At 34.0% G+C, this 27,278-nt stretch overlaps 1 protein-coding gene and 1 pseudogene across 4 annotated transcripts in view; one reads left to right on the top strand and one right to left on the bottom strand.

Moving 5' to 3' along the window:
- Numb (NUMB endocytic adaptor protein) overlaps positions 1-27,278 on the bottom strand; it is a 66,223-nt gene that overhangs the window by 9,334 nt on the left and 29,611 nt on the right. Inside the window, exon 2 of one of the 4 annotated variants that reach the window (XM_071774489.1) lies at positions 23,413-23,457. The exons of 1 other annotated variant lie outside the window; for it this stretch is intronic. Coding sequence is in view for 2 of the 3 variants with exons in the window: in XM_071774487.1 (XP_071630588.1) it covers positions 13,316-13,390 (75 nt within the window). In the remaining variant the exon portion in view is untranslated. Of the gene's footprint in view, positions 1-13,315; positions 16,096-23,412; positions 23,458-27,278 lie in introns of those variants that run through there. 2 more of the 4 variants (XM_071774487.1, XM_071774488.1) reach the window with 2 other exon arrangements.
- On the top strand, positions 13,481-21,307 carry LOC139810147 (uncharacterized; annotated as a pseudogene).

The following is a 27,278-nucleotide window of genomic DNA, read 5'->3' as shown; positions in this document are numbered from 1 at the left end:
CATAATGAGTTCAAATTTGTGTGATAAATATAATTATTAAAAATTGCTTTTATAAAGAAAGTAATATATTATTCAGAGGCAATTTAAAGAAATTAATTTAGACACAGATGTTAATAATGTTGGTGAGATTGCGTATTATTTGCGCGTGCATTGTCAAAATTGCAGGTGATTAACAGAAGTCAAGTCAGTAGGGAAATCTCGAAATGGGATCGGGGCAACAAACACGACGTCCATAAGGAAAGATCTCTCTGTCAGTCGCAATTATTATCTGATAAAGTTCAACATCGACAACGTAATCAGTCAGCTTGACTGACAATGAGTCAAGACAAAGCCACGAGCGTATTCTCAAAGGACGCGTCCAAAGGATCCTCCTGATGGATCGTTACGGAACGGAGCTTGAGAAAATGTCCAAAGCGGCCACTGTCTGGCAGCCGTTGCGCCGAATCGCCAACTCTGACAAAGCCCTGTGATCGAATCTTGAGACCCGTTCCCAAAGAATCCTTTATATCAGAACCCTCCTTTATATCGGGTCTCCCCTAATACCGACCGCGGATCTACCCTTCGAATTGGCGGCACCCCTAACAGTTAGTCGACGGATTGAGAACGGAGACACGTTAAGAAAACCTTTCTCGCTCATGCTTTACGTTTCCCCCCCCTTCGTCATCGACATCTCCCTCTGTCCCTGCTCTCCGTTTCGTTATCTGACTTTGCAAGGTTAATTAATCGATGTTATGTCACTTGACCTGCAGATATATCGTGACTTTCGGATTTGCATATTAGTCAAAAATACAGTTTAAATAATTAAAAATTTGTATACAGATTACATTAATATACTATACAGTATAATATTCATCTTCCAAATTTTCTAATAAAAACTTAAAGAATTATCAAGTGATATAGACACGTTATCACAATTTGGTATCTCTTTTTCGCTGTTTTATTCTGCGAAAAGTAGATACACCGAGTAGATTCGGCAAATTGTAGCTGTATTGTAGCTGTCGCATTAACTTGTGTAACGCATGCATTTCCGCGAGTTTCTGTTCTACAGAGTTCGTAGACTGACATTGATTAACGATTAGCTTGATTATCTGTTTGTGGAAGCTTTTGACGCATCACGTAACAATATTTCGTGCAGCATACAGAATATATATTAATACTATATTCATTTTCCTTTAACAATATATACTATTACAAACTTCGAAACAAATTTTCTTTAGCAACGACTGAATTGGAGGTTTTCATTTCTCACAAATATTTTTATAAATTCTCAAAAACTAGATAGATATTAAAATCTTTAGATTAATAGGAACAGAATTTAAATATCTATTTCTTTTTAGAATTCTAAAACTTTTGCATTTTAAATATTAAGTAAATATAATACTGGGAGCACTATTTTATAAAGTAGGTACGTCAATAAGAATCAATAGTGTCAATAAATCTCCAAACTTATCAAACAATTTAAAACCGAGAGGAAATGTGTCAACACGAAATTCTCAAGCGCGCGTATTTGCGGTATCACTCGCACTTGTTTCGCGCAACTGGTCATACAGATAGAATTCCATGAATGACATCATACATCAAACGACATGCACATGTGTTCTGAGTTCGCGATAGATGTCCAGATATTCATCCAGTGCAGTTGTGTACTACTCGTTACGGTGGAACGTAATTAGGACTTTATCGAGTTAGTTTGTGAACCAAGCTGATAATTCGAAAGCGCGATACTAAACGAGTAACAAACTCACGTATATGTATAATACAAGCGCACATATGTATAGACACACATTAATTTCCGCGAATTTATCGCGTTATGATCCCATCTGAATACTCGCAGAGAATCAAGAAGCGCTTAAGCAAATAAACTTAACTTCGTTATTATGTAGCGAATCGTTATAGAATATATTATGCGAATCTCGCGTGTATTGAATTTATTATTTCAAGTTATATATAAGTAATAAATTTTTCGAAAGTTTCTGAAGTTTTACGTGTAACTTCGATGACAGATTCGCTGTTCTTATCTCACCTTTAAAAAATATGAGGGCACGTTGACCTAACTTTATACGCGCGGCGCTCCAGATAATAAATATCGGCGAGAAGATCTAAATACGTCCCCTACGATCACATCCCCATAAATAACTTCTTCTGGATATGACATGGGAAGTCAGTTATTAAAGGAAACACATTTTGGATTCGTTCCATTTAAATCTCTAATTTGGGAACAGAGTATGTTTTATTTGTACAACGTGTAAATTGTTGAATTGTGATTTTTAAGTGAAAAAGTTTAAAGTTACATTTTACCTATTATACAAAAAACGCAGGTGATTACCGATTTAGTACACTTAGACGAAAGAAATTACAATGGTAATTCGACATGCAATAAGACGTGGTAATAACTATTATTTTAGGATCGAGGCCAGACATACGCAAGACATCTTCTATAAAGGGTATGATTTGCTCGTAAAAGTCACTTTCACCTCGGCGACTGCATATCGCAATCGTGTAAGCCTCCATCAATCGAAACAGAAATGAGAAGGACTGAATGTGAGACAAAGTAATTGGAACGAATTCGATCAGAAGGAAAAGAAATCTGTAAATATCTTTATATAAATTTTGAATTTATAAAGTAAAATGTCGTACATATAATATTGTATTTAACGAAACAAAAATTATCGAATAAAATCTAGTCATGTCAACTTATTTGATGCAAAATATCTTCTGATGGTATTATAATAAAGATAATTTCTCTTTATTAAAAAATTTAATGCACAATAAAAACTTTTTAAGTTGGATAAATATAAATTATCCTAGAATAATGTATAATATATATTTCAGAATATTTCATATATCTCCCACATTAAAGTAACATTGTTTCAATATTTTAATGCAAATTGTGTGCATAGAATAATATTGTTAAAAACTTAAATAATAATATTAACAAAATAATGATTCGTAATAAAGCTACTATCATCACGGTTATTAAATCAAGAGCACTATCGCATCAAGAGAGACTAATGAAGGTACGATAAAGCGCAGTCTATCAAAAGCATTGGTAGGATTTAGATTGCGTGTCACGTGTCTGCCGTGAAAGACCATCGAGGGAGCAGACCGGCATTATCACGCACGAGTAGCTGCATCCCAGGTTCTTTTTTTTTCGAGATGACACTTCTCCGTGGAAGCGATCGCATCTGGAATCCCGTACTCGATTAGAATAATATTGTCCAATGAAAATACTCGAACCCCCATGCGACGGAGCGATATACCACGCGGCCGTCGCATATCGCGCACGATAAACGACTAATGGCTAAAACGTGCGAAAGTAAACGCTCTCAACGCAATCGGTTTAGCGACACTGTTTACTTAGTACGGTAATAGGCTTACCGATGCGCTACAGTAAAACGGTTACATGCTCCGCACACTGTGCCGTTTTATTCATCGCAGCTCCAACGTCATCTGTCATGCGAGAGTCGTCTATCGCGTCTTTATCAAGCGAGTATGACGACGAGAGATACGATCATGTCGATCAAATAATATCACCGTCCAGCGCCGTACTAAACGGCTTTAATCGACCAAATTAGTCTGCGGCGTTGTAACGATTTGCAGAGATTTAATTTAACTGCGGCGACGCATTTGAATGCATGCACATATATATAAACTGCTTTTTAATTGGCATGATAGGGAACGTGGCGTTTCTACCATGATTTGTTGCCTCGATGATTGCGACATAGCAATTTAACAATTTGCGGGATTTATGCCCCAATAATTATAAACTGGATATAATAGATTAGTAAGTACTATTAACAAAATAAAAAATGTATTTAAAATTTAAACTTATATTTAAATAAATCTATATTACAAAAGTGAAAAAGATGAATTAATGCAGCTTTTTTCTACAACTTTTTAAGAGTCCGATGGCATGTATATTTATAAATATAGAATTGTCGAGAGTGAATAGTATATTTTCCTCAAATAGATAATAATCATTTTCTTATTCTGCTTAGTTTTGTTTGAAGTTAAATTTACACACGATATTTATATCATTTTCGTGTTACAATTTAAACATTATAGAATCCTATATTATTATATCATAATTTATTTATGACACCGAACAATATCATGTTACTCACAAACAATATAAAATATACCTACATTTGTAGCACACAATAACATACATAGTATAAATTATTTACTAAATAATGCTAAAGTTATAAATAAATTATTCATTTTCTACCCAAAAGCATAATTACGATGCATGCAAATGTGTGTACCGTTCAATAAATTTGCTCACTAATGCTGCGATGTTAAAAGTAAAGGCATCACGTAAAGGTATTCGCCTTCTACGTGATGTACTTACATGGATAACATTATAAATCTATTGATCGTGCTCCTTTTTACTGCACGTGGATATATCCCACACGGTTGGGGAGAGATTATAAATATTCCGCGCGAACATAGTGGTCAGGTATCATCATGTGCAAACTAGGACTGTGTGAAACAATGTTCAATTCCAAAATCGATACGTAAATTCGCTATAATCGAATGCGATACACGTAATCGTTACAATCGAAACAATCGGTTCCTGATTGGTATACATGAAATCGGTTTAAATAATGATGTCGGGAAAATCAATATCGTGGTTAGTGCATATATTCGGTTTCGCATATTAGCTACTAGAATAACTGATTTCAAAATTAATATAGGTATGTGATAATAAAACAATCCAAAATAATTTAATTTAACAATTAAGTAGAATATTAAAATAACTTTTATTTTTTAAATAAAATGTTCCTTTCCGGGTTCATAAAACAATTTACAAAAAAAAATAGAATAATTATTTTCTTCCATTACACAAAAGTTATTAGTATTACTGCGAGTATTATAACATTTCTCAAATATCAAAACGTAATACATAATACATATTATGAAAACGTTATATGTTTGCTGTTAACCTTCTATTACGTAATATTTTTATTTCATTATTTTACTCTTTCAATCATTTTATATACAATTTTGTTTATGATAAATATAAATTATATGAAATTAGTTAATTAATAAAATTCCAGTAAATTAGCAGATGACCTTGATATTATCAGATTATATGTATAGATTATATGCATAGATAATGTTCTTCGTGGAAATGCATGACACATAAATAAGAATATAAGGAACGGAGTGAATCATCATCTTGGCTTCTATGATATATTTTCCTTATATTGCAGTGAGAGTCAAGCAGCTTTCTTTTCGTTCGAATGTCGTGAGTAAGTAAGAATGATGACTAATGGTATGACAATTTGAAAAATCCATAAAGTCTATAACATTATATCCACCTTCCTTTTTGATAAAACATTATAGCCTTATCTGTATCAAGCTTTTGCTACTGAGATTCATCTAAGTTAATATTTTACACGCAAAAAATAAAACACAAGCAAAATAACTGAAAAATTGGAAGAAGAATTATTTACATTTATGTTATATATGGCATGACTACAAGGATAAATTATTAAAACAGGAAAGAGAGAAAAAGAGGGTTAAAACAGGAAAGCGTAGGTATAATTTACAACTATACGACGTTATTGATTATATCGTGTAACATACTGACACGGACCGCTTTTAATAGAAGGCTGTCTATGACGTACTATTTTAAAAAATGGCAGAACAAAAACGGATATATATATATTAAAACGGAGCCTTTATTTTGATATGTACTCATGAAAAGAAATTTTTTATCTCACTTTCTATATTTATTTTTTTACAAATAAATTCTCTTGCCGATTAAATCACAAATTTTTTGATCCATACAGAAGAGTAGAGTACGTCTGTATTGTAGAGTACAGAGAAATTAGAAGATAATTTTTTTTGGTAGAAACACGCAAGATATACATAGTAAAGTTCAAAAGTTTCCCGGCCAAGGATATAAAAATGATGATAAAATAAAACAACTTTTTTCAGTATAATTACCCTTCATCTCAATACATATTTTAAAACGGCAAATTAACATTTTTATACCACTACGGAAATATTCTGATTTTTTAGCCTTAAAATGATTTAATCCTGTTCAACAGATCATTTCTTCATCGCCGATAATGTTTTCCACGTAAATCAAATTTTAATATTTTTAAAATTAAGATTCAATATGCGTGAAAAAAATTTAGTAATAAAGAAATAATTTCCGTAATCCTTAAACCATTTTAAAGACAAAAATTCATAATATTTTTTAGTGATATAGAAAAAATTATTTATTATTTTAAGAAACATATTGAAATAAAGATTGATTATTTTAAAAAATTAAAATGGTTGTTTTATTTTATATTTTATCACCTTTTCTATATGCTTGGGCCGAAAACTTTTGGCCCTTACTACGTATTTCGCATGCATGCAGGATAGTTGATGAAGATTTTCTCGGAAAGTGTCTCATGTATGATAATCGGCAGCCAGAACCTTGAGGCGTGAAAGGAAAGATGGTGGTAAAGAATGCATGCATATCATGTGTGCAAGTAGCGTGCGCATGGTAAAACATATGTAGATAACTCAACTCGTACAAATCTCGCATAGTAATTTCCTATTCTACACCATAGAAGCCTACCTACAGTTTTGAAGCTTTACTCATCACATTTTTTTAAAAACTTATAAAATACTATTATATATAAATAAATTTTTTTAAATTTATTTCATCATTATATAGTAATAGCGCAAACATAAGAATAATATATTCCAATGTACATTACAGAATTTTGCTTGATTAACTTTGTAACTATCATGTGCAACGTCTGCAATATGTCATCAGAGCTAGAATACTTCGCAGAGATCCGATAAACGAAACCAGAACCGTGGCCTGTTTCTGTCGAGAGTGTAATATGTGAAAGAATACGTGCGCACTATGGCACGTGCGCTATGATCATGCACTTTTTCCATACAAGTTCTTTTCAATGTCAGTATGAGTATGTATGTGAAATCTGCTTATCCGTTATAATTTTACAATGTATTTTTATTCTATTGAAGGAAGAAGTACATATTATAAAAAGCATATATTCAGTATATTTAACCGACTGCGATTTCAATATTTTACATAAAGTTATTTTTCTTATCTTGATATTCTAAACATTTATTTCAAACGACGACTAGGATGATTTTGTGAATGACAGCGATCTAAAAGAGCCTCGGCGAATGTTTGGCACAGCTTGTTGAAGCTATTGGCATCTGTTTTTAATCACAGGGTTAAAAACGTCTCAAAGCCAAAGATCTTCGGACCCGTCGAGAGATATCATGACCCAGAAAAAGTTAGCGAAGTCGATTCGATTGATATAATTACCCAATCCCATTATACATTGGGTCAATTAAAGTTTGATGACCACAAAAGTTGGAGATAAAACCTATGAGATATCTACGATTTTTTCGTTAGTCCGTAATATATCGTCGATGTAGTATAAATTTGCACATTTATATTTAATTTCAACCGTAATTTTCCTACTACATAATATAAAAATGTTGATAATAAATTGTAGAACTTTTAAAGGCTAGTTTATGAGAATTAAAATGACTTTTTGAGATTACATAATTTATTAAACACAGTTTATTTTATTACTTCAGTATTCACATGTAGCAATTTTATTTTTTCTTTTTGCAAGTTATAACTAAGAGATGAGTTTATAATTTACAATTTTTATTTTGTACGCTACAGCAGATTTTCCAGGTCAGAAACTTGAATCATAAAAATATTGTTTTCATCAGTATGCTAATAATAATGCAATTAAGTTTAGCTACACGTCTCATAAATTTTAATACATAAAAATTTATCTCTTCTTGTAAAATTCTTATGTAGCAATAAGAATTTGGATACAAAATTACGTAAAAGATGTAAAAATTGTATTTAATACTTTTTTATTAATGTCACTAAAAATATTGCTGTAAGAGGATTTCACGCTATTATAAAACATCTTAATGTAATACGAAAACTGAGAATCGTAAATTTTAATCTAATATTTTATCTCATTTATGATTTTGCTGCAGACATTGTATTTATAAATTCGTGCTCAACAAGATGAAAAATATTCTAAAATTAGTTTGTTTACGAAATAAAAATGATAATGTGATTTAACTATGCGCATAATTATACGTTATATATATATTTCCGGTGAGATTGTCTGAAAAATCTTGAACAGCACAGATGGAACTTAGCTGAGAAACATTTGAAGTTTACACGCGACCAAAGGTACTCCGATCATGGGAGCCGCATTGTTCGACGTGATGAATAGCTGAAGTCAGGACTACAAAGAACTCGCACAAGGGAACTATACCTCATGTTAAATAACGTCAGGAAAGTGGAAGCTTATAGAAAAGATAGCGCATGGAAAGTGCGAGGTCCATGTTCCATAAAGACACTCACTCGGATAACGCACCAGTGCGAAAGAATAGTCGAGCGTTCGATGAAGAGTACAGGGGGAATAATCTGCGTGGAAATACTAGACGCTGCGGATACGCCTAGTTCACGTTCACGCATCTCGTATAAATCTGCATTGAGCCCTTTCACCGCGACAGGTGTCTACGCATACAGTAACAGAGGTGGATACGCGCGTACGCAGAAGAGTGCAACGAGTAGGCTTTCACGCAAAGCGACGTATAGCGTGATGTCGTCGTCGTGCAACATGAAAACACAAAGTATAGGAATGCGACGTGTGGCTTTTAGTCTGCGCAATCGATTGCCTTTGAATCAAGGCATAATTAAGTGTTATATTCTGCAGATCGATTAACATATTAAAAGATTGCGAAAGAGAGTAGGTAAACGCATTTTAGTTAACACTGAAAAAATAAAGATAAAAAGTAAAAAATGCAAAGAATTATTCAAAAAAATATCTAATGCCTAATAAATATGATACAATATCTTAAGATACATTGAGATCCCGTGTCTACTATAAAGTTCTCTTTCTCCTCTTCTCTTTTTTTTTAACCCGAAAATTACTCAAAAAATTCAGAAATAATCAATTTTACATTTATATTTGCATCCAATAAACAGAATAGCAAAACTGCATATATTATACAATAATTTATTAACTTCAGCTTACGCATATATGCCAAGAAGTGGACAAAAACTAGATATATTGAGTATTAAAACATAAAAGATTATGTGCTGAATTTTTTTTCCCTAAACTCTTTAGATATTGAATTCTTCCGTAGATTATAGCGCCCGATCGTAGAGGAAAAGCTCATTCATGCATAAGTAATCGGTATAGTTTCGAACGGCTTAGCAACTTCTGGATCTCTTTCGCTTTATCGTCACGAAGCGAGCGCTGCGTGCGGCACCAGTTATCCTTGAGTTCGATCCCCTCGATTCGATTGGGCCGCGAGTGTGCGTGACCGCGGGCGTGCACGCATGCGAGTATGGATTCGTGCGTGCGATTAGATTTATATGTGTGTTGACTGTGCGTAAAACACGATTCGAATGTAATCACGATATACCATATTATACTGGCCGGTTAGTCGACTAGCCAGAAATCCCCGTAATTTGCGTGTTACTGTCCTCTTTCTTGAAATAAATGAGCTTCAAGCACTAGCTTTATAGGCTTGTTCGTTTTAGCTAAACTTCTTGCACGGTTCGGCTTTCCTCTTTTTCTTTTCACGTTGGAGAGAAAAAGAGAATAGATGAACTGTGCAAGAAGTTCAGCTAAAACAAACGGGCCGCCTTACATCTCTTCAAATCTTCAATTTTCTGAACGTATATTATTGCGTATTTTTGTAATTAAACTGTCAGATAACTTCGTGTAGTTTAATATATAGCTCGTACACTGCCAAATCCAAATGTGTTATTTTAGTCGAAGCTCTTCTTACACGTTCCTTGCCGTTTTAAATCACGTCATTTAACATGATTGAACGTATTAACTTTTAATTTAATTTAATTTAATTTAATACGATTAAATAACGTGTTAAATGATAATTTAATACATAAAGAAACACGTAAATGTGCTTCTGTCTAATGTGTCATTTTTAGACGGTCATGCGTGTAAAAATAACATACTTGGATTTGCAGTGCAGATGACACTGCATTAATTTTGCAGACTATAAAAAAGCTTATTACAGCATCTTCAATCCAGAACTGTTATTATCTTAACATTTACTATCATTTTTTATCATTTTCAAATTCTTTTACTTTTCAAAGTTCGTTTTGCAAGTTTTATTATGCGTATAATAAAAAAATTAATAATATCCGTACGTATGTATGTACATAATTATTGTGTTTGCACAGACTTCGTCACAGTATTTTTTCTACCGCTGCTAAGCCACGATGGCATTACTCATTCCGGTTCCAAGATATCGATTTATCCGCGGACATTGAGTCTTTTTTACTTGTACATCAAAATATTGAATAAGGATAGAAAAACGGAAGTAGAAAACGAGTCGTTCGACATCACGATATTAAATCAAATATCGCAGGTCTACTTTGCAGAAACGAAATTTTCGCAGTCTCGACGTAATCTAATAATCCGCTAATTAAAACGCGTAACGAACATCATGTAATTATACCGCACGATAAATTCGCAGGAGCGCAACATCCAGCCATTTCCTATGACCGCTTATACCCAAGCTTTAAATTATTCCACTTGCCTCCTAGGGATTAAGTATCAACGAAACAGCAAGACAAAAGACTTTTTCATCAAACGAAATGAACGTCTCGTCAAGTTCACCTCGAAAATCTAGCGCTTGTTTGTTCATTCTACGACCGCCTGCTTTTATAAAATAAATCCACGGTGCTTTTCACCCAGAAGAAATTTTTACCGGCTTTCTTTTGTGCACACTGTACGAGAATTTTTTCGCTTTACGCGTTGTATCATATCTCAAAGCTGTTGTGTCAAAGCAAAAAATTTAATATTGCCTCTTCAACTTTATAAAACGCATGTATTTTCACAAATAAAACATTAGTTTTGCATCTTAAAAGCAGGGTATAATTTTTATAAACTCCTTTGACCGGTTTTAATATAATTATCATAAAATTAATTAATAAGCATTTTACAACTTTCATTATGCGTGTAATGTAGCAAAATATTTGTATTTATTATGTCTATTAAATCTATTAAGTCTATTACAATTAATAATGTTTCCAAGATAGTTATTATATTAATGCATTTAAAAATTAAAAAAACACATATAGGTATGCTTATAAATTATATGTGTTTTAAGAAAAAAGAAAAAAGAGGAACAAATTACATATTTATTTATATATTAATTAAATATGTTTTTCTACAATAAAATAATAACGACAAGGAAAGTTATAGTAATAATAAAAGATGAAAATCGGGATGAAGAGACTGCATACGATGAATATGAGTCCAAAAAGAGTTAAATTAAAATTTTTTGCTTTTTATTATTAAACTTATGTCAAAAGATACTTATTAAATCCTACTAAATATGCTTCTAAAATTTTATTTCATGAAAAGGCGTGCGGTAGTTATTGGCGTGGCGTAATGTTTGTAACAAATTATTTCAATGCTTGTGAAAATTAATTTCCAGTGTTCATAATATCCAGCACGATGCAGACGCATCTTTTCAACTATAAATTGAATGTCGGTTACGGTATCCAATGGGTAAAACGCCGGCCCGGACACGTGCTTGCGAGCAAAGGTCATTGAAACGCGAGCGCCAGCCGCACCTCGTTGTATCGTCATTTTCGCTGTTGGAAATCGTCACGCATGAAGTGCGTCATTCCATCTACGAAATGGGGATTCACAAATGCAGTACGGGCTTACATAATTCGCATGGCGCGCATTGATGGTCTCAGCGCGATGAGTATCAAGGATTTACGTCGCGCAAGGATATTTCTATAAGCGCTTGGGAATATTTGCGATTGTCACGGAAATTAAATTCTCACGAATCGTCCGTAACGTTCGTGATGACACCGAAAGTCCAGCGCAATGCAAATAATATATTAGTCATACTGTGACCAACGTGATTTACGTCATTCGTCCACGTTATAATGAAGTTCCTCGTCACAGAAATACCTGAGGTGCACGGTCAGCGATTTTAGGAACGAGAGAATTGCACATATCGATTTTATTCTACCTTCGTTCATCTACATAAATTTTTAACGATCGTTATAATAGTTCTACACCTACGGAACAAGTTATATCTATAGTGCTTACAATTAATTTCCTTAAAAAAAAATTATCCCCATTTAGAAAATTAATTTACAAAAAAATAATGTAATTTTACTATTATGCAAGATAAAGAAATATTTTAAATTTATCTGTTCATTTTTTTGTAGAGATATTTTCATCTCCGGTAAACAAAGTTTTTCATGATGAAGAAGTATCAAAGTTCTATTAGATTATAACATAATTCTTCATCGCAGTATTGACAGAACATGGAAGATAAATTACAGTATAACTTATTTGTTCGTATACATTTTTAGATATTAAAAATGTCTATTATATTTTTTTTCTTTAAATTCTGGAAAAAAATGTTAGTCACAACAGAATAAAAGCAATAATAGAATACAATAATAGAATCCGGAGTTCAGAACGAAGGAGAATAAAGTATTTTTAATATCTAGAAATATGCGAACAAATACAAGTCACTATACATATATGTATACGTAGAAAATTGAAAGAAGGCAAAATGAGAAATAAGGATGCATGAGGGGTGTAACCGAGGGTGAAAAATGGAAGTCGTAAGAAGGGTAAACCGTCATTTCCGAAGGCTGCAAATCTCGGATTTTATGAAGCGTGGAATAAACCGTCCCTTCGTGCGCTCGTTCGTTTAAGAGGAAAAACGTTGATGGTCACGCCATGACATGCAATTTAAGATTTATCCTAGCATTCATGAATTCGTGTTATTATAATGATAACAACGTTGATTATAACTGAGCAAAAATTTTAGCACTTTCCTAGTAAAAAGATCTGATTAAAAATTATTTTTACAAGTTTCAGGCCTTTTGCGATTCAATTTTTTAAATAAAGCAAAATGTGCGAAATTAAAAATGTGTTAATATACATATTAAAACGCAGTCTGCTTGAATCAAATTAAAGATCAAGATTTTTCGTCCATTTCCGCATTCTTTTATATTGTTTTAAACAATTCCATATTTATAAGTTTCTAGAAAATAAATGCTGACGTTAAAAGGAATGCTGTCAATGGACACCACCACTGATATATCTACTACTGAAGCTAAACACCCAGAACAATAACCGTATGGTTACAGCTGTCACGCGCGTGTACGCGCAAGTGACAGTTTCGCCTCGTATCGCCAGATACCAGTGGCATATAGCACGCGCAAGTAATCGTGTAAAAATAAAACGTTACATCTGACGTAAAAACAACACCACCGACGTACCGAGAGGCGAAGACCATTTCCAGCATGGCTGGTAGCCCTCTCGAGCGGCTGGTGGGCGGACGGGTGGTTTCCCATTTCTCTCGGAGGAGACGGCGATGTTTTCAGGACGAGCAGTACCAGCTCGCGTCAAGTATCCAAATACAACGAATCGTTGGCGATCCTTTGATGCACCATGCGCGATCGTCACCGACGTCCAATGACATCCACGCTCAGGCGACACAGGTGTAAACTTTACGTCGCGCACTTATCTCTTGTACAGGATGAAAGGGAGTAATCGATGAGGTTTCTTTTCGAACATACGCAAACACCTTGTTGAAATTGGAATAGATCCACTGGAAGCACTATGCGAATCGGTTTCGTTGAGTTTCAACTCCGCAACGGTTGATCTTTCGGTATTTTTTTTCTACTTTATCACGATGTAGAGCCTGAATTCCTAAATTATTCTCGAATCCTTTTGAACGACACTCTGTAGATCACTTCCCACCGAGAGTGACATCAAGGGTACCGGCGCGAGCCACTCATTGTCAGCCGAGCACCATCCTATCACGAAATCGAGATTGGCCCGATCTTACGCGACATCCGTTCACACACTTGATATATCACAACCGTTCGTGCATTATAGGTACGCCTCCCAGTCGTCGCGAGCAACTCCGAAACGCTCCGCGCTGGAGCCAGCACTCCGCTCGCGCGTAGATCGTACCCGACCAGAGTAATTTTAGTCCGGCACAACGGCCACTGAATGGATGCCGCAGAGAGAAAGAGAGAGAGAGAGAGAAAGAGAGAGAGAAAGAATAAAAGGTAGGAGCGAACGCTACTACTGGTGATGGATGTCGCGATGCATGGAAGACATGGCGACGCGAGATGCTCCCGAGAGCCGGCCGGTAAAAACCAGATAGACGTGAGAGAGGAGGCTATTGCCTTCTCCTCTTTCTCCTACTCTTCCTCCGCTTCCTCTTTTTCGTCGTCTCTTTTTACCAGCGAGCGTCCCGAACTGGTCATACGACTTGTGCTCCAGGCTGACGTCAGAGATTCCACCTAGAAGAGTGGGATTCCGATCGGTCTCTCTCTCCGTTTCTGGTCTCGCCGCTAAGTCTTGCCTCTCTCCGAGTCACCTCTCTCTCTCTCTCTCTTTCTCTCTCTCCCTTCGGCTGGTCGCCGCAGACGTCGGCGAACACCTCGCGGATAACAGTGAAGAACCCCGCGTATTCCGCTGCACACGCCAGAGCTGCACAATGCAGTCGGCTCCGTCTTACGTGACGATGTCTTACGCTCTCTTTCTGTTATTTTTAAACGATGACTGCCCGCGTCCTCAATACGTCTGTCGTTACAAAGAGCATCGTAAATTCCAATCGTATTTTTCTCGCTCCCTAGCCGGTCTTGCCTCTCATCCTTTTTGGAACCGTAATCGTTGTCTCTTCACGAGATACGGCGACAACTCTCCGGAATATTTTCAACGAAAGTTTCACGAATCTCGTTACCAAATTACACAACTGTCTAAATGTCGGACGGACATGGACATACACTAGAGACTAGAACTAGCTCCATTCAACTTTCGAATGTGGTATTTTTTACGTTTTACGGTGGGTGTGGACCTTTTTCCTCGGAACACTCCACTCCGAGGATATTACATGCGATCAATTAAACTAACTTTACGCGCGCTGCTTTAATGCACCAATTAATCACGGCCGAAAAAGACTTCGGTACACATTTTATAAACGTGAGTTCTCCTCCTGTGAATTTCCGTAATTTAGCCGACGCGATATTTTTCCCAGATGAGTAGGAAATTAGCCGTTAAATGCAGTGCTTCCGACGAGGCAATTAGACACCCGAGAAGCACACAAACAAGTTGATCTCCGCCCGTTATTGTCTTTTTTATCTTTCTCGTACGTTTTTTTTCTCTCTCTTACGTACTCTTCTTTATTTATCGCTAATGCGAGAGACTCACACACGATATCGGCTTGGAGAACAGAGATTTTCCCCGGGATAGAAAAAACATTTGTCGCAAAGTGTATAATGCGATTATCCTTGAGGTCGTTTAGCGTGCGTTAACTAATGGAGCAGCGGCGAAGTGCGGTTACGCTACGCAAGTTCCCACGTTTTTCCGTTAGCACCGTCGCCGTCACGCTCAGCTACTTCCGGCGACCCCACCGGAACTCAAAAGTACGTTTGATCTCTCGCGTGGAGAATCCAGTCGATGAGCCCAGGAGCTTGACGCTCTCGTCCATCTTCGGGAAAATCATCCGTCACGTATTTCCACTCGAGGAGCAAAATTTACGCAATCAAGCGGATAGAGAGACGCACGATCGCACAGCACGATGAAGTCTTTTTTTTTCAGCTCACGTCGACGAAGAAACGGTTAAAAGATCGGCGAAAATATTCCCGTTTAAAAAAACCGTGTCAATGATTGGGATAAAAAAAAAGAATTTGTCAGGTAATCCAACGGGCGATGACGATGCCACGGCTTTCGAACGTAGGCTCAACGTTTTCACGATCTAGACGCGCCATCTGGAGTCACAGACAACACAGGTAGATGATTCAACGATACAACAATTTCATGGAGGACGCGAAGCGTGCGTGAGACGAGCACTTATCAATAGAATTTAAACTTGGGAAGGGTATACCGTCGCGCCGTTTCACTTTTACCGCAGAAAACGACGCGACGCAACATTGCGGACTTTCACCGAACGGTATCGACGAGAAGAGTTCGTTTGAAGGTACACTCTCGGGCACAAACGAGCCTGACCAGCGGATATACGACAACCCCCCCTGAGAGACTCTAGACGCGAATGCCGAGGGTCCAACAGACCCAGGTCGGTTTATCCCACTCTACCGTTTATCAGGGACCGATATAGATCCGTCAGGCCCGTCCTTTAAAGACATATTGTTGCTTCTCTCCTTTATATTTGCTGGACAAAATGCTCTTGCATATGATATAACGATATATTTATATTTTATTTCTTGTTTAGATTTATATAATCAATTTATATAAAAGTTTGAGCTTCTATTTCAAATTTTTCTTCGCGAACGTTTTATATTCTTTTAAAATATTTTATCTATAAATGTATATTTTTCCAAGTAATAAAATTTTTTAATTTTTAAATAGTAAATTTAATTTTTGTAAAAATAATATATGTATGTACGTACAATATATATAATTATATAATGTATTATAATATATTTTATATAATATAGTATATGTATATTATATAAAATATATATATTGTAGGAATAGATGTTTTTTATTTTTTAAACAATATAACGAAAAATTAATAAAAATTTCAATTGAATTTCACAATTAAAATAAATTAAATTGAAAACTATATAACATATTCTTTTGTTAAATAAATGTTCTCTTCGCATGCGCACAATATGTAGAAGTATACGTATACGGGTGATATATTTTATATATAAAATTTCAGGAACGTACGTAGAAGAAGAGAGCCCCCTTGCTCAAAACCAGCCGAGTAAAAATCAATCCCTCCTCTCTCCTCTAACGTGAATGCCTTGGCCCCGAGTCGGACCCAAGTTGCTTCCTTCTCCCTACCTCGCGAGTAGTCTCAGGGATATAGTTAGATTCTACAGTACCCCGATCGTCGGCTTCCGCTCGAAGTTAAATCGACGAGGCAAAACCGGTTTTTCACGTGATTACATCTTCCGAGAGAATGACTCGGGCTCGATTCCTGAGCAGGATCGGAGAAATTTACATCGGCGCTGGCAATCCGGAGATCGCCGTTGCGATCTCTTGCAGTTCGACATTAGGTTGATATAGAGAAGATGATGGAGAATTCAGGTCAACTCAAAACGAAAAGCTGGGGTGGATATCCGAAGTTTACGGCGGTGAGAGAAGCAGCTGCCGAGGCAAATACTCGTACATCTGCTGAGACCAAGAGAAGTTTACCGCGGAGGCCAATGCGTCTCTTCGCACAGAGAGCTCTCTCTCTCTCGTCGAGCAGAATCTGTTTTTCTTCAGAATATAGGAAATCGATGAAAAATATTGAAAACTTATGACATTTCCTGCTGCTAGGAACTTCGTCGAAGCGATCGACTAATTTTTGATACCTAAGTATTTTTTGTAATGTAAGTTTTAATTAGAAAAGTAGAACAATTCTCGAAATAGAAAAACGCGATAGCAACTTATAGGAATTCAAACTCATCGAGATCGAGTTTGCATATTTCAATGACAGATAACGGAAGACGTAAAAGCAACTTCTTACATGATGACCTGACTTAAACGAGTAATTTAATTAATTAACTAATGACATTTAAAAAAGTAAAAAAGCTATACTAATTTAGTCAGGATTATTTAACGCTGCTACATGCAATTCAAAACTGGCGTATTTAAAACACGAGTCTGCAATTCTTATTACGCAGCTCTGCTTACATAATTGGAACTTTCAATCAAATTGCACACGGCATTAATCTTAATCTTTAATTAAACAAGGTAGATCTCGCATCTAACGGAGCTAAAAGTTCTCAATGGACGTGTGCGCCCTTCAAGCAGCTGCGATACGTAGATTTACTTTCCACGTTTAAGGGCGCGCGACGAAAATGACGAAAGAAATCCAACATCTGCCTTTGCTCTCCTACGTCCTCTCGTGCTTCCGTACCTACTCGGATTCGAAAGCTAAACACGATATTAAATACAGGAAATTTGTTCTCAAGAGATTTTCTATATTTATAATAAGCATAAAAAAATCTGATTTAGAAGGAATTCAAGGAGTTTTAAAGGAACGGCTATTATAATTAACAAATAAAAAATAAAAAAACATTGGTGTTTATAATTTTATTACAACATATAATAAACACAAAAAAACATGGGAGACAGAAAAAAAACATAAAATAAAGTACAGCATTTTGTCCTATTTTATTTTCTTTGCAATTTAACAAAGAGTTTGCTCTTAATAATACAAAAATATAAAGAGCTAGTTAATTAACTTGAAGTTATCTCTACTTTTTGTATTAAGAAATCTTTTCATACTAAGAAAAAAAACGCGTTTTCCTTCTTCAAGAATCATAAAATATAAATGTGAGACTTTTTTTTCCACCGCCGTAACAAAAATAACCGGTAAAATTAAATGTCCCGTCCTTCTTATTTACTTCGTCGTACTTGACACTATATTACACGTATATTGCAGAGCGAATGATATCATTATTTTAGCACACGTTGATCGTGGCCTTGTCCCTTATTTCTGCGTGCAGTAGAAATCTCCGCGGTCCGGTCGCTTCGAAAAAGGTCGTAAGCCGTAATCGCGCGTCGCCCCAGCTGCGACTATTTCGGTCGAATTCTTTTTCACGTTATGCGCGCACAGCACACTCAGTTACGCACGTACAAGAGTATTTCACAATACGTCGCAGCGCCGCACGCACACACGGAACACCGGGGCGTTGTGTGTGAGCACAGGTGTAAAGAGTAACGAACGGTAGGTGCACTTGTGTCTCGCGATCGGAGGGCGACTCTCAACATCTTCCATGAAACCTGCAACTGCGACTACGGTGACATAGGCCATTGCTATTCCGGTAGCACCCTTTATGTTAGCGCCCTTTATTCGTCGTGCGAATCGCTGGACCTTTAATATTCAATTGGCATGTACCGTAAAATTATAGGTAAACTGAAGAAAAATTGGATGCAGTTATGCAATGAGAAACCAAGCGCCATTTTCGCGATTTTTAGTTCTGTATTGATTTTTGTTTTATATTGTGAACAAAAGACTTTCTAAAAATGCATATAACACGTGGAATTGTATTTGAGGAGGATTATAGTTCGGTCATATTTGAGATAACGTCGGCGCAGAATTTTATTTTTAATATTTCGAAATTTACTTTAGCGGAAAAGTAAGCTTTTGGAGTTAGTTCCGCATTGCAGAACTGCATCCAATTACAAAAACAATGATTAATATCGGTATTAAAGGATAAACGTCTGATTAATATAATATTAAGATTTATTCAATTTGAAATAAGTTATCCAAGAGTTTCATTAAAAAATTTATTTTTCAGTAACTATAATTGTAAACAGTATCCATAAATTAAAATATAAAGCGTACAATTTTGGAAATGAAATATATATAAATAGAAGATAAAATAAATACAAGTTTAAAAAATCAATTACACAATCCTAAACAACTCTGAAAGCTTTTAAAATATTCAAAATAATATGATACTAACTTCTTTTCAAACTTGAAAAATATCAGTAATAATATTAGCTTTTTCAGTGATGAGTTTCTCTTTTACCAACATCGAACGATAAATTCGGTGAAAATATGTTCTTCCAATGGAGAGAACTTCCGAGAATATAAACTTTTTAATATTTTCAAGCTGGTGGAACTTTAAAATTTACGTGTCGATACGTTTTCCCAACAAGTCTCCTCTTACTACATTTTCATAATAATAATAATATTTTAACGATATATATATATATATATATATATAAAGGCAAATTTTATGTGAATTTTAAGAAGCATAACGAAGATATTGTCAAACTAAATGTATTCACTTACAAATTATAGGTGACCATATACAAACGAGTTCAAAATACTCGTCCACAAGTTACGACATGTGATGTGGCATTTGATAATAACCGGTTTCGAGAATGTAGCATACTGCATACTATTGCAAAATCTGTTTACTACCGTATCAACAGACGAATAATTGCATTACTTTACATATGCAAAAGTACATTATGTCACTTCAACCGTCGCGTCGGTTCGCAACCAGATAGATTTATTACGATGAATACCTCGTTAGAAACATACAAATTTTCATAAACTACATTTGACAAAGCGGAAATAGTAAATTAATGATTTTCCCGCTGTTGAAAAATAAATCTTCGCAAATATTAAGTTATATTTATTTTAATGTAAAATAAATTTTTGTTTATATAAAATACATGTCTTACTATATATATTGTTACTGCTCAGATAACATTTAAAATTCATAAAAATGAAATTAATATATTATTCTTTAATTGAAGTAATAAAAATATGAATGTTTAAATAAAGACTGCCATCTCTTTTTAATGCCTTCAAGATAATGATAATTATTAAAATTTCTGATATTGAAACTTTATCATTAAAATATCGATCAATTTCGTTATAGCTGTCATTTATTATGACGGCCAGTGTATCTACCGTTTGAACGTTTCTTCCGTTGCGGAAAGAACATGAGATAATAGCGTCCTATATAGAATGTATGCGTCTTTCGAGTCTTTCTCGCACGTGCGTTCACGGTCGCGCCATATGGCTATGACAAAACCACATGCCGGTATATTCCCATGCATATCGAGCTAGCAGGTACCAACGGGCGCATGTGTTTTAGCGTACATCATCTCTCCGTGCAGAATTTGGAGCGTAATTATCGTACTTCGGTAATTAATGAAGGTGCAAGCTAACGTAGATTTCGTAAACACCTTTTCCGCATGCAATATTGCAAGGAGATTATTTAAAGCTTAGATGTTTCTATCACACAAAAGGCAAAGTTATAAAGTAGCAATATTAGACGAGACAATTAGAAGAAATCAAGACTTCTATCTTCCTCTTTGTAAATAGAAATATGATTAACTGATCACGTTACATAATTATGTGAATATATTTTATGATTGAAATAAAGTTAATTTCATTTATAATAAGAATTTCTTAGCGCAAACATTATAGTAATGATTGTGTGAATTAGATATATGTATAATATCGCAATTCCAAGCAATTTTTATTTTTCAAGAATCATGATAGGTAAATTTTTAGGTCCTTGCTATATTTAGTCACCAGAATTTCTTTGACTGTTTGGAGAAGAGCTAAAACTTTAACAGCATCAAAATTCTAAAAATAGATATGTTAACTTCACAGGGATCGAATCATACGAATTTATGATGTGAAGTCCGAATTTAATATCATAGTGAGAGCTAGTGACGAGGGAAACCACGCCAATACGATACACGAGTCCCAGGAGTCGTGTCCTCAATTAAAATTTATTCATTACGAGTATCCGTTGACATACTGCTAAATAGGTGTGGAGGCAATGGAATGTTTGATACGTTGAACGTGTTCGCTAACAGCGAACGCAGATATTACACATTTGCTCTGAATTAACGATTAAATGTTAGCAGGTCAATTCGAAGAATTAAATTGTTTGATCGTATATTTAACGTTTTCCAACATCACGTGCCCTTGTGATTAAATACCATATCAAATATAGATTTCAATTTCATAAATAAACTGTAATTATTCGAAGCAGATCAATGTGTTACATATTTGTTTTTCATAAAATTCTAATTATTAAATTTATTATTCTTTCGTATAATTAAAATTATTGTTGTTACTACTTAAAGAAAGAGATAACTAATAGTTTTTCCCTTGGAAGTATTAATTACGCAAAAGTCTAATATCACACTTGATAAGTATCATATGTCATATAGCGTAATCATGTAGGGTCTTAATAAAGAAATTGCTCCTGCAACCAGAAAAATGTCTTATTCGTGTTAATAACATAGTGTAAGTTATACAATAAGACCTTATTTATCTTACTCGGTGGTTGCCTTTGTTTCGAGCCTGACAGTTTCGCCGGTTAAGAGACTGCGCGCTAATGAGCGCTTTCTTCTGCCTCTTACTCGCTTCTTACCACGAATCAACTTTCAACTACAAGTCAGTAAATTAAGCATGACGCAAATTCAGTCTTCTAAGCATTATCCGATCCGGGAAGTCGTTCTTAATGGACAAGGTATTCGTGAGAATTGGCCGATAATCTCGGTATCGATTACCGTAGAAAGGTGGAAGAAATTGAAACCCCTCAATAAGATGTAAATAATTTCTACAGATTTCTCCTCTTATTTTACTGTCGCTGAAAAATAGAATGCAGAAGAAAATGCAAGATCTGTCATGGGAATTCTGAGTCAAGGCCCCATAACTGCCCCTTCTCTCTCTCTCTGGTGTGCGTGGTGGTTCACACAATAAGTGCCGCGCAACAATGGAGCCACGAAGAGCATTGTTATTTGTACACGGGAATAAACGAGCATACACGCGCTTAATCGCGACGTGAAATCGGGTTATGGCAATTAACGAAGCATAACGTTTCGTCACCGGCCTCCCGCGCGTCGTTAAACGTTGATTAGATAGATAGACAAACTGATCCCCGAGTACGTTCGATGAACGACCGTTTCGTGAACATTCAATAATCGGCGGGATAACGGATGGCCCGGACATGTGAACAAATCCGAAAGGCTAAGGTATGCTTTACGTGATGCGTCCGCGGTGCAGTTTCAATGGAAGTTATTGGACTTCGTGCCCATGATTTAATTAGCCTTTACAATAGTAGCCTGAGATGATCAACCTATCACCTTAATTGTGTTCTGCATTCTCTATTAGAATATAATGTCTGTACCTTAATTTCCAAGAAAAAATATTATAACATCTTATTACTTAAAAGTATATCTAATAAATAGATTTCTCGCAGGTTATCTTTGACATGTAATTTCTCTTGTAATGTGTTCTAGAAATAGTAGAAATCAATATATTATATATATAAGAGGCTTTTTGAACAAATTTTAAATTAATTTCTTTTTAATGTAGATTAAATAAATACAGAATCATTATTCGTTGCAAAATTTAATCCTTCGACATACATATATCGCACAATACTAATATAACATATCTTAATTAATTAAAATAATTTAATTTGTGTGGTAAAGTAAATTTTAGTATAAATTATCTCAAGAATAAGATACATAAAAAAAAAAATTATATATATTTGTAGAAAATACATATATTATACTTGCTATTCATAAGAGCAGACAAGATATTACGCAATGTTGCATTACTTTTGCATCTAACTCACATCCCTATGCTCTATGATTCTAAAATTTATATTTTGTATGAAGAGCATATGAAATACCGCGAACATATAAAGTACCGCGAACACATGTCATCGATATGTACAGGAAATGAATCAGAATGAACGAGCAGATGTGTAGATTTTACTACCTATTTTATCACTACCCTAAACATTTGTATTTTTACAGAAAAATATGCAGGGGATGAAATAAAAAAGTAAAATATAAGTGTAACTTTCAAAACATGAAACCTGGATGGAAATATTGATAACTAATAACTTACCAAAAATTTTTTTATTTACTCCAGACCAACGGTTCACGTTTCTTTCTGAAAAATATAAAAATTATATACATATGTTACACATGTAAAAGAAGCATTATAGTATTTTACTATTATTAATATACGTAAATTATCTAGGACAAAGATGACATTTAATTATAATACTTCGCTAAAAACCTAATACATTTAAAACTTCTCCTAAAGAAATGTTTGTAGCAAATAAAAAAAACATCTAAATTTATTTACTTAGATATAAATATAAGTTATAAGTTATATGTGTAATTTGCTAATTTTATCATTGAGCACACGAGCACTGAAAAAATTAAATCTATTGTTGCAGTAAGCAACGAGTTATCATTTAAATGAGAATAAAGTAAATAAATCTAACACTATAATTAATAATTAAAATTAATAATTTATAAATTAATGTATAACACATAATATAACAATTTTTAATATTACTAAATACAAAAATAATAGGTTCGTAATAGGTACATAAATGTTAACGTAAGAAGAGAAGATTTATGGTTATATATTTCACTCAACTCATTGCCAGAAAAGAATCAATTAGAGAACACTTTTGTGACGGCCAAATGTGTCCAAAGTCTGAAATTAATTACCCCTTGATGACACAATACTCTATATAACAAATAACAGTTTTAATATCGCTATACTTAATGTACTGGCAATAACAGTAATTTATCGTTTTGTGAAAGAGAAAGAGAGGCAGACGGTTTTGATTTATTCTATATATACGCATTGTTATAAAATTTGATAATTATCTCATTATCTGGCCAACATACGCGTAACGTACTCCGTAGAAAACTGGAATTGTGTGTCTGCCGTGATACCCACATTCGAAGGAGGGAAGAAAAAATATATTCTCATTGAATTGACTCGGTGCGCGACTCCCAGGCGAGAAGACTAGTCGCCGATTCGTTACAAAGGAATCCCCGAGCTACTTGAACGTATACGTGCCCCATAAAAATGTGCGCGGCACTTTATATCGAGCGAGACCGTTCCCACGACACCCCGTGCGCCTCTCCTATGGGAATATTTTATAGGGGTGAATTTGTACGTACGAGCGCGAGCACGTGCGTATGCGTGCATACACATGCATCATACACATGCACGCGTCCCGTGAGGCTGGTTCTAACGGTATAATCAACGTGCTCGCATTTTCACCGACGGGACACACTGATCTCAATAATACGTTTTGTTTCCGATTCCAATGCAGTTCTGATGGTCAATTAATTAAATGTATCAGAATTCGTAACTTCATTCGTCATAAAATTCCATTCAAAGCATGAAATTTCCACCTGAGTTATATCAGGTAAAATAACGTAAAAGAAAATTCAAAGGACAGTATATTGTTTTTCTTCATTCTTTAAAAATTATGTCATTCTTGCGATCATAATAGTAACTAATCGAGCGTAATAAAAAATTCAGTGAAATTCATAACAACGAATTATTCCAAAGCAAGAAACGAAAGTATACATAAAAAAAAGATATTTTGAAATTAATCTGAAAGCACTTAAGAGTTCTTATTGCTTCCCATATAATCAGTTAAAACATTCTCTAATCAAATCATACTTGTAATATTAAATATAAATCCCCTAATTACCTAAAAGCTTATAATATTGCAGTCTAGATCTAATATGGAAATTTTGAAGAAAAAACTTAACAACACAAATAATTCCTTTTGCAATAAAGTGAAAAACAATATAAATAATGCTGTTTTAAAGACCATTTTACACATTTTAAGTTGTGTGTAGAAAAAATAACCGACGCGACGTTACAAATATAAACTTATTTCTAAACTAAATTTCTTAAATCTTTGAGGGAAGTCTCCACGAAGGAAATTCAATACACTAAGATAATCATCTTATAAAAAATGTCCTTTAATATGCATGTTTACTCTAAAAGTAAATTAATCAGAAAGAAAAATTAAGAAAATCATAAATAGATTTAATCAATAAATTAAAAATATCAATGTTCATTCATGTAGAACAATAAATGTATGCCTATTCTTTAATTTTTTTTTTTTAAGGAAAAAGTTTTTTAATTTATTATTAAATAAAATTAACGTTGTAACTGAATAGCTGAAGGAGATGTTAAATATATTAATAGAAAAAAATCTATGATTTATTGTACAATGTCAACGAGGAGTTGCATCGTAAAGTTACTAACTTCGACGTAAAATTTTTGCAATTCATTAACAGTATACTTATGTATACAAAAATTGGAAAAATGCACAATCAAACATACTACGACCAAACGACAAATCTCCGAAACTTTGACCAGCTAATAAACAATGCCTTCAGGATTAATAAATAATTTTCATTTAAATCAACTAAATCTAACGTCTACTAGTCTAACACAGAATTACCATTTATTTTAAGATAATTTAATTTTAATATGATCTCATACATTTCGAAAGTTGTCATACACAAATTCAGTTATTAATAAATATGTCATAATAATATTTTTAACGAAAGACTCTTGAAATAAAATAAACCACTGCATATATCTATAATAGCTGCATTAATGGCGAACATCGCAATATTGCAATAATATTTCAAGAATATTTTTGCTACCTTATCATTACTATATATGTAATCGCTGCCTATCGTTCTCGCATATTTAATTATCAATGGAAATAAAATTTATTCAATAAATAATTTATAATTCCCACATTACTCAATATTATGGAATACCACAGAAAATATGAAGAACGCCCTACAATAATTAAAAACTATAATTAAAGGCAAATTTCACTATCTAAGAATGTGAGATTAATAAATAGAGATAATTGATTAGACTGGCAAGTGGCAAAAAAAGCAATAGAATGTAAGAGAAAGACAGAATAATAAAATAAAGAATAAAAGAATAAGATTAAAAGAATAAGTATAGATTTTAATATTAACAAATTAATAAACAGCTATACGAGTCAGGTGCAGTACATGCATGGTGCTCAAGTAAAGAAATTAATAGTTACAGAAGTGACATTTTCACGAGTCTAATGACATATTTCATTTTAATATTAGATATATATGTAGTAAAACGAAATAGTACTCATTGTCAGTGATTTGTGAAAAAAAAGATATTGATAAATACGTTAGCATGATATACATTCAAACATAAATATCGACAGTAATGTAAGATACGTTGTAAGAATACTTTGAGCTGAAATTGCCAATTCTATTGATATTACAAAATAATTTACACACAACCAATTAACTTTGCCGTTACAAAGGTTACAAAGGTAAAACAGAGCAACGTATATACTCCATGCATGAAAGAATTTTATAACGTCATCAAGAATGGTTATATACGTGAAGAGTTGCAAATTCATGCAAATTGTAAAATATGTACTTCATGCAAATTTCGAATAATAACTGCACCAGAGATTGCTGAGTCATTTACATTATACTGTAATTTCTTCTATTAGTGACATTAATTGAAGATTATTGTATAAAATTATAAACATTTCAATGTTTGGCTTATTACATTTATTATACAAATTGTTTGAATTTATGGAAATGTGTCACTGAGAAAAAAAATTAACATGTTCAATGCGCATGACGCGGTTCCGCGCTATTGCATACTTCTTAGCAATGTGCATGGATCCACGTCTACGAAAAAAAAATTACGTGTCTTAGGTATAATATAGTGATAAAGACATATGTATGTCTATGTATAATTATAGACATTAAAAGGTCTATATACATAATGCTGACCAATAATACAATATATACTTTCAAAAATCTTGTTTTAGTACTGTTTTTGATGAAACCAAAAGAATTTAGGAGCAATTAACATATTAATAATTTTGGTACTTACATAAAAAATAATTCCTCAAAGAAATT

The sequence above is a fragment of the Temnothorax longispinosus genome, chromosome 3, assembly GCF_030848805.1.
Source record: "Temnothorax longispinosus isolate EJ_2023e chromosome 3, Tlon_JGU_v1, whole genome shotgun sequence".
NCBI classification, from domain to species: Eukaryota; Metazoa; Arthropoda; class Insecta; order Hymenoptera; family Formicidae; genus Temnothorax; species Temnothorax longispinosus.
The sequence above is the reverse complement of the archived record's forward strand: the minus strand, read 5'-3'. Positions and strand labels throughout refer to the sequence as shown.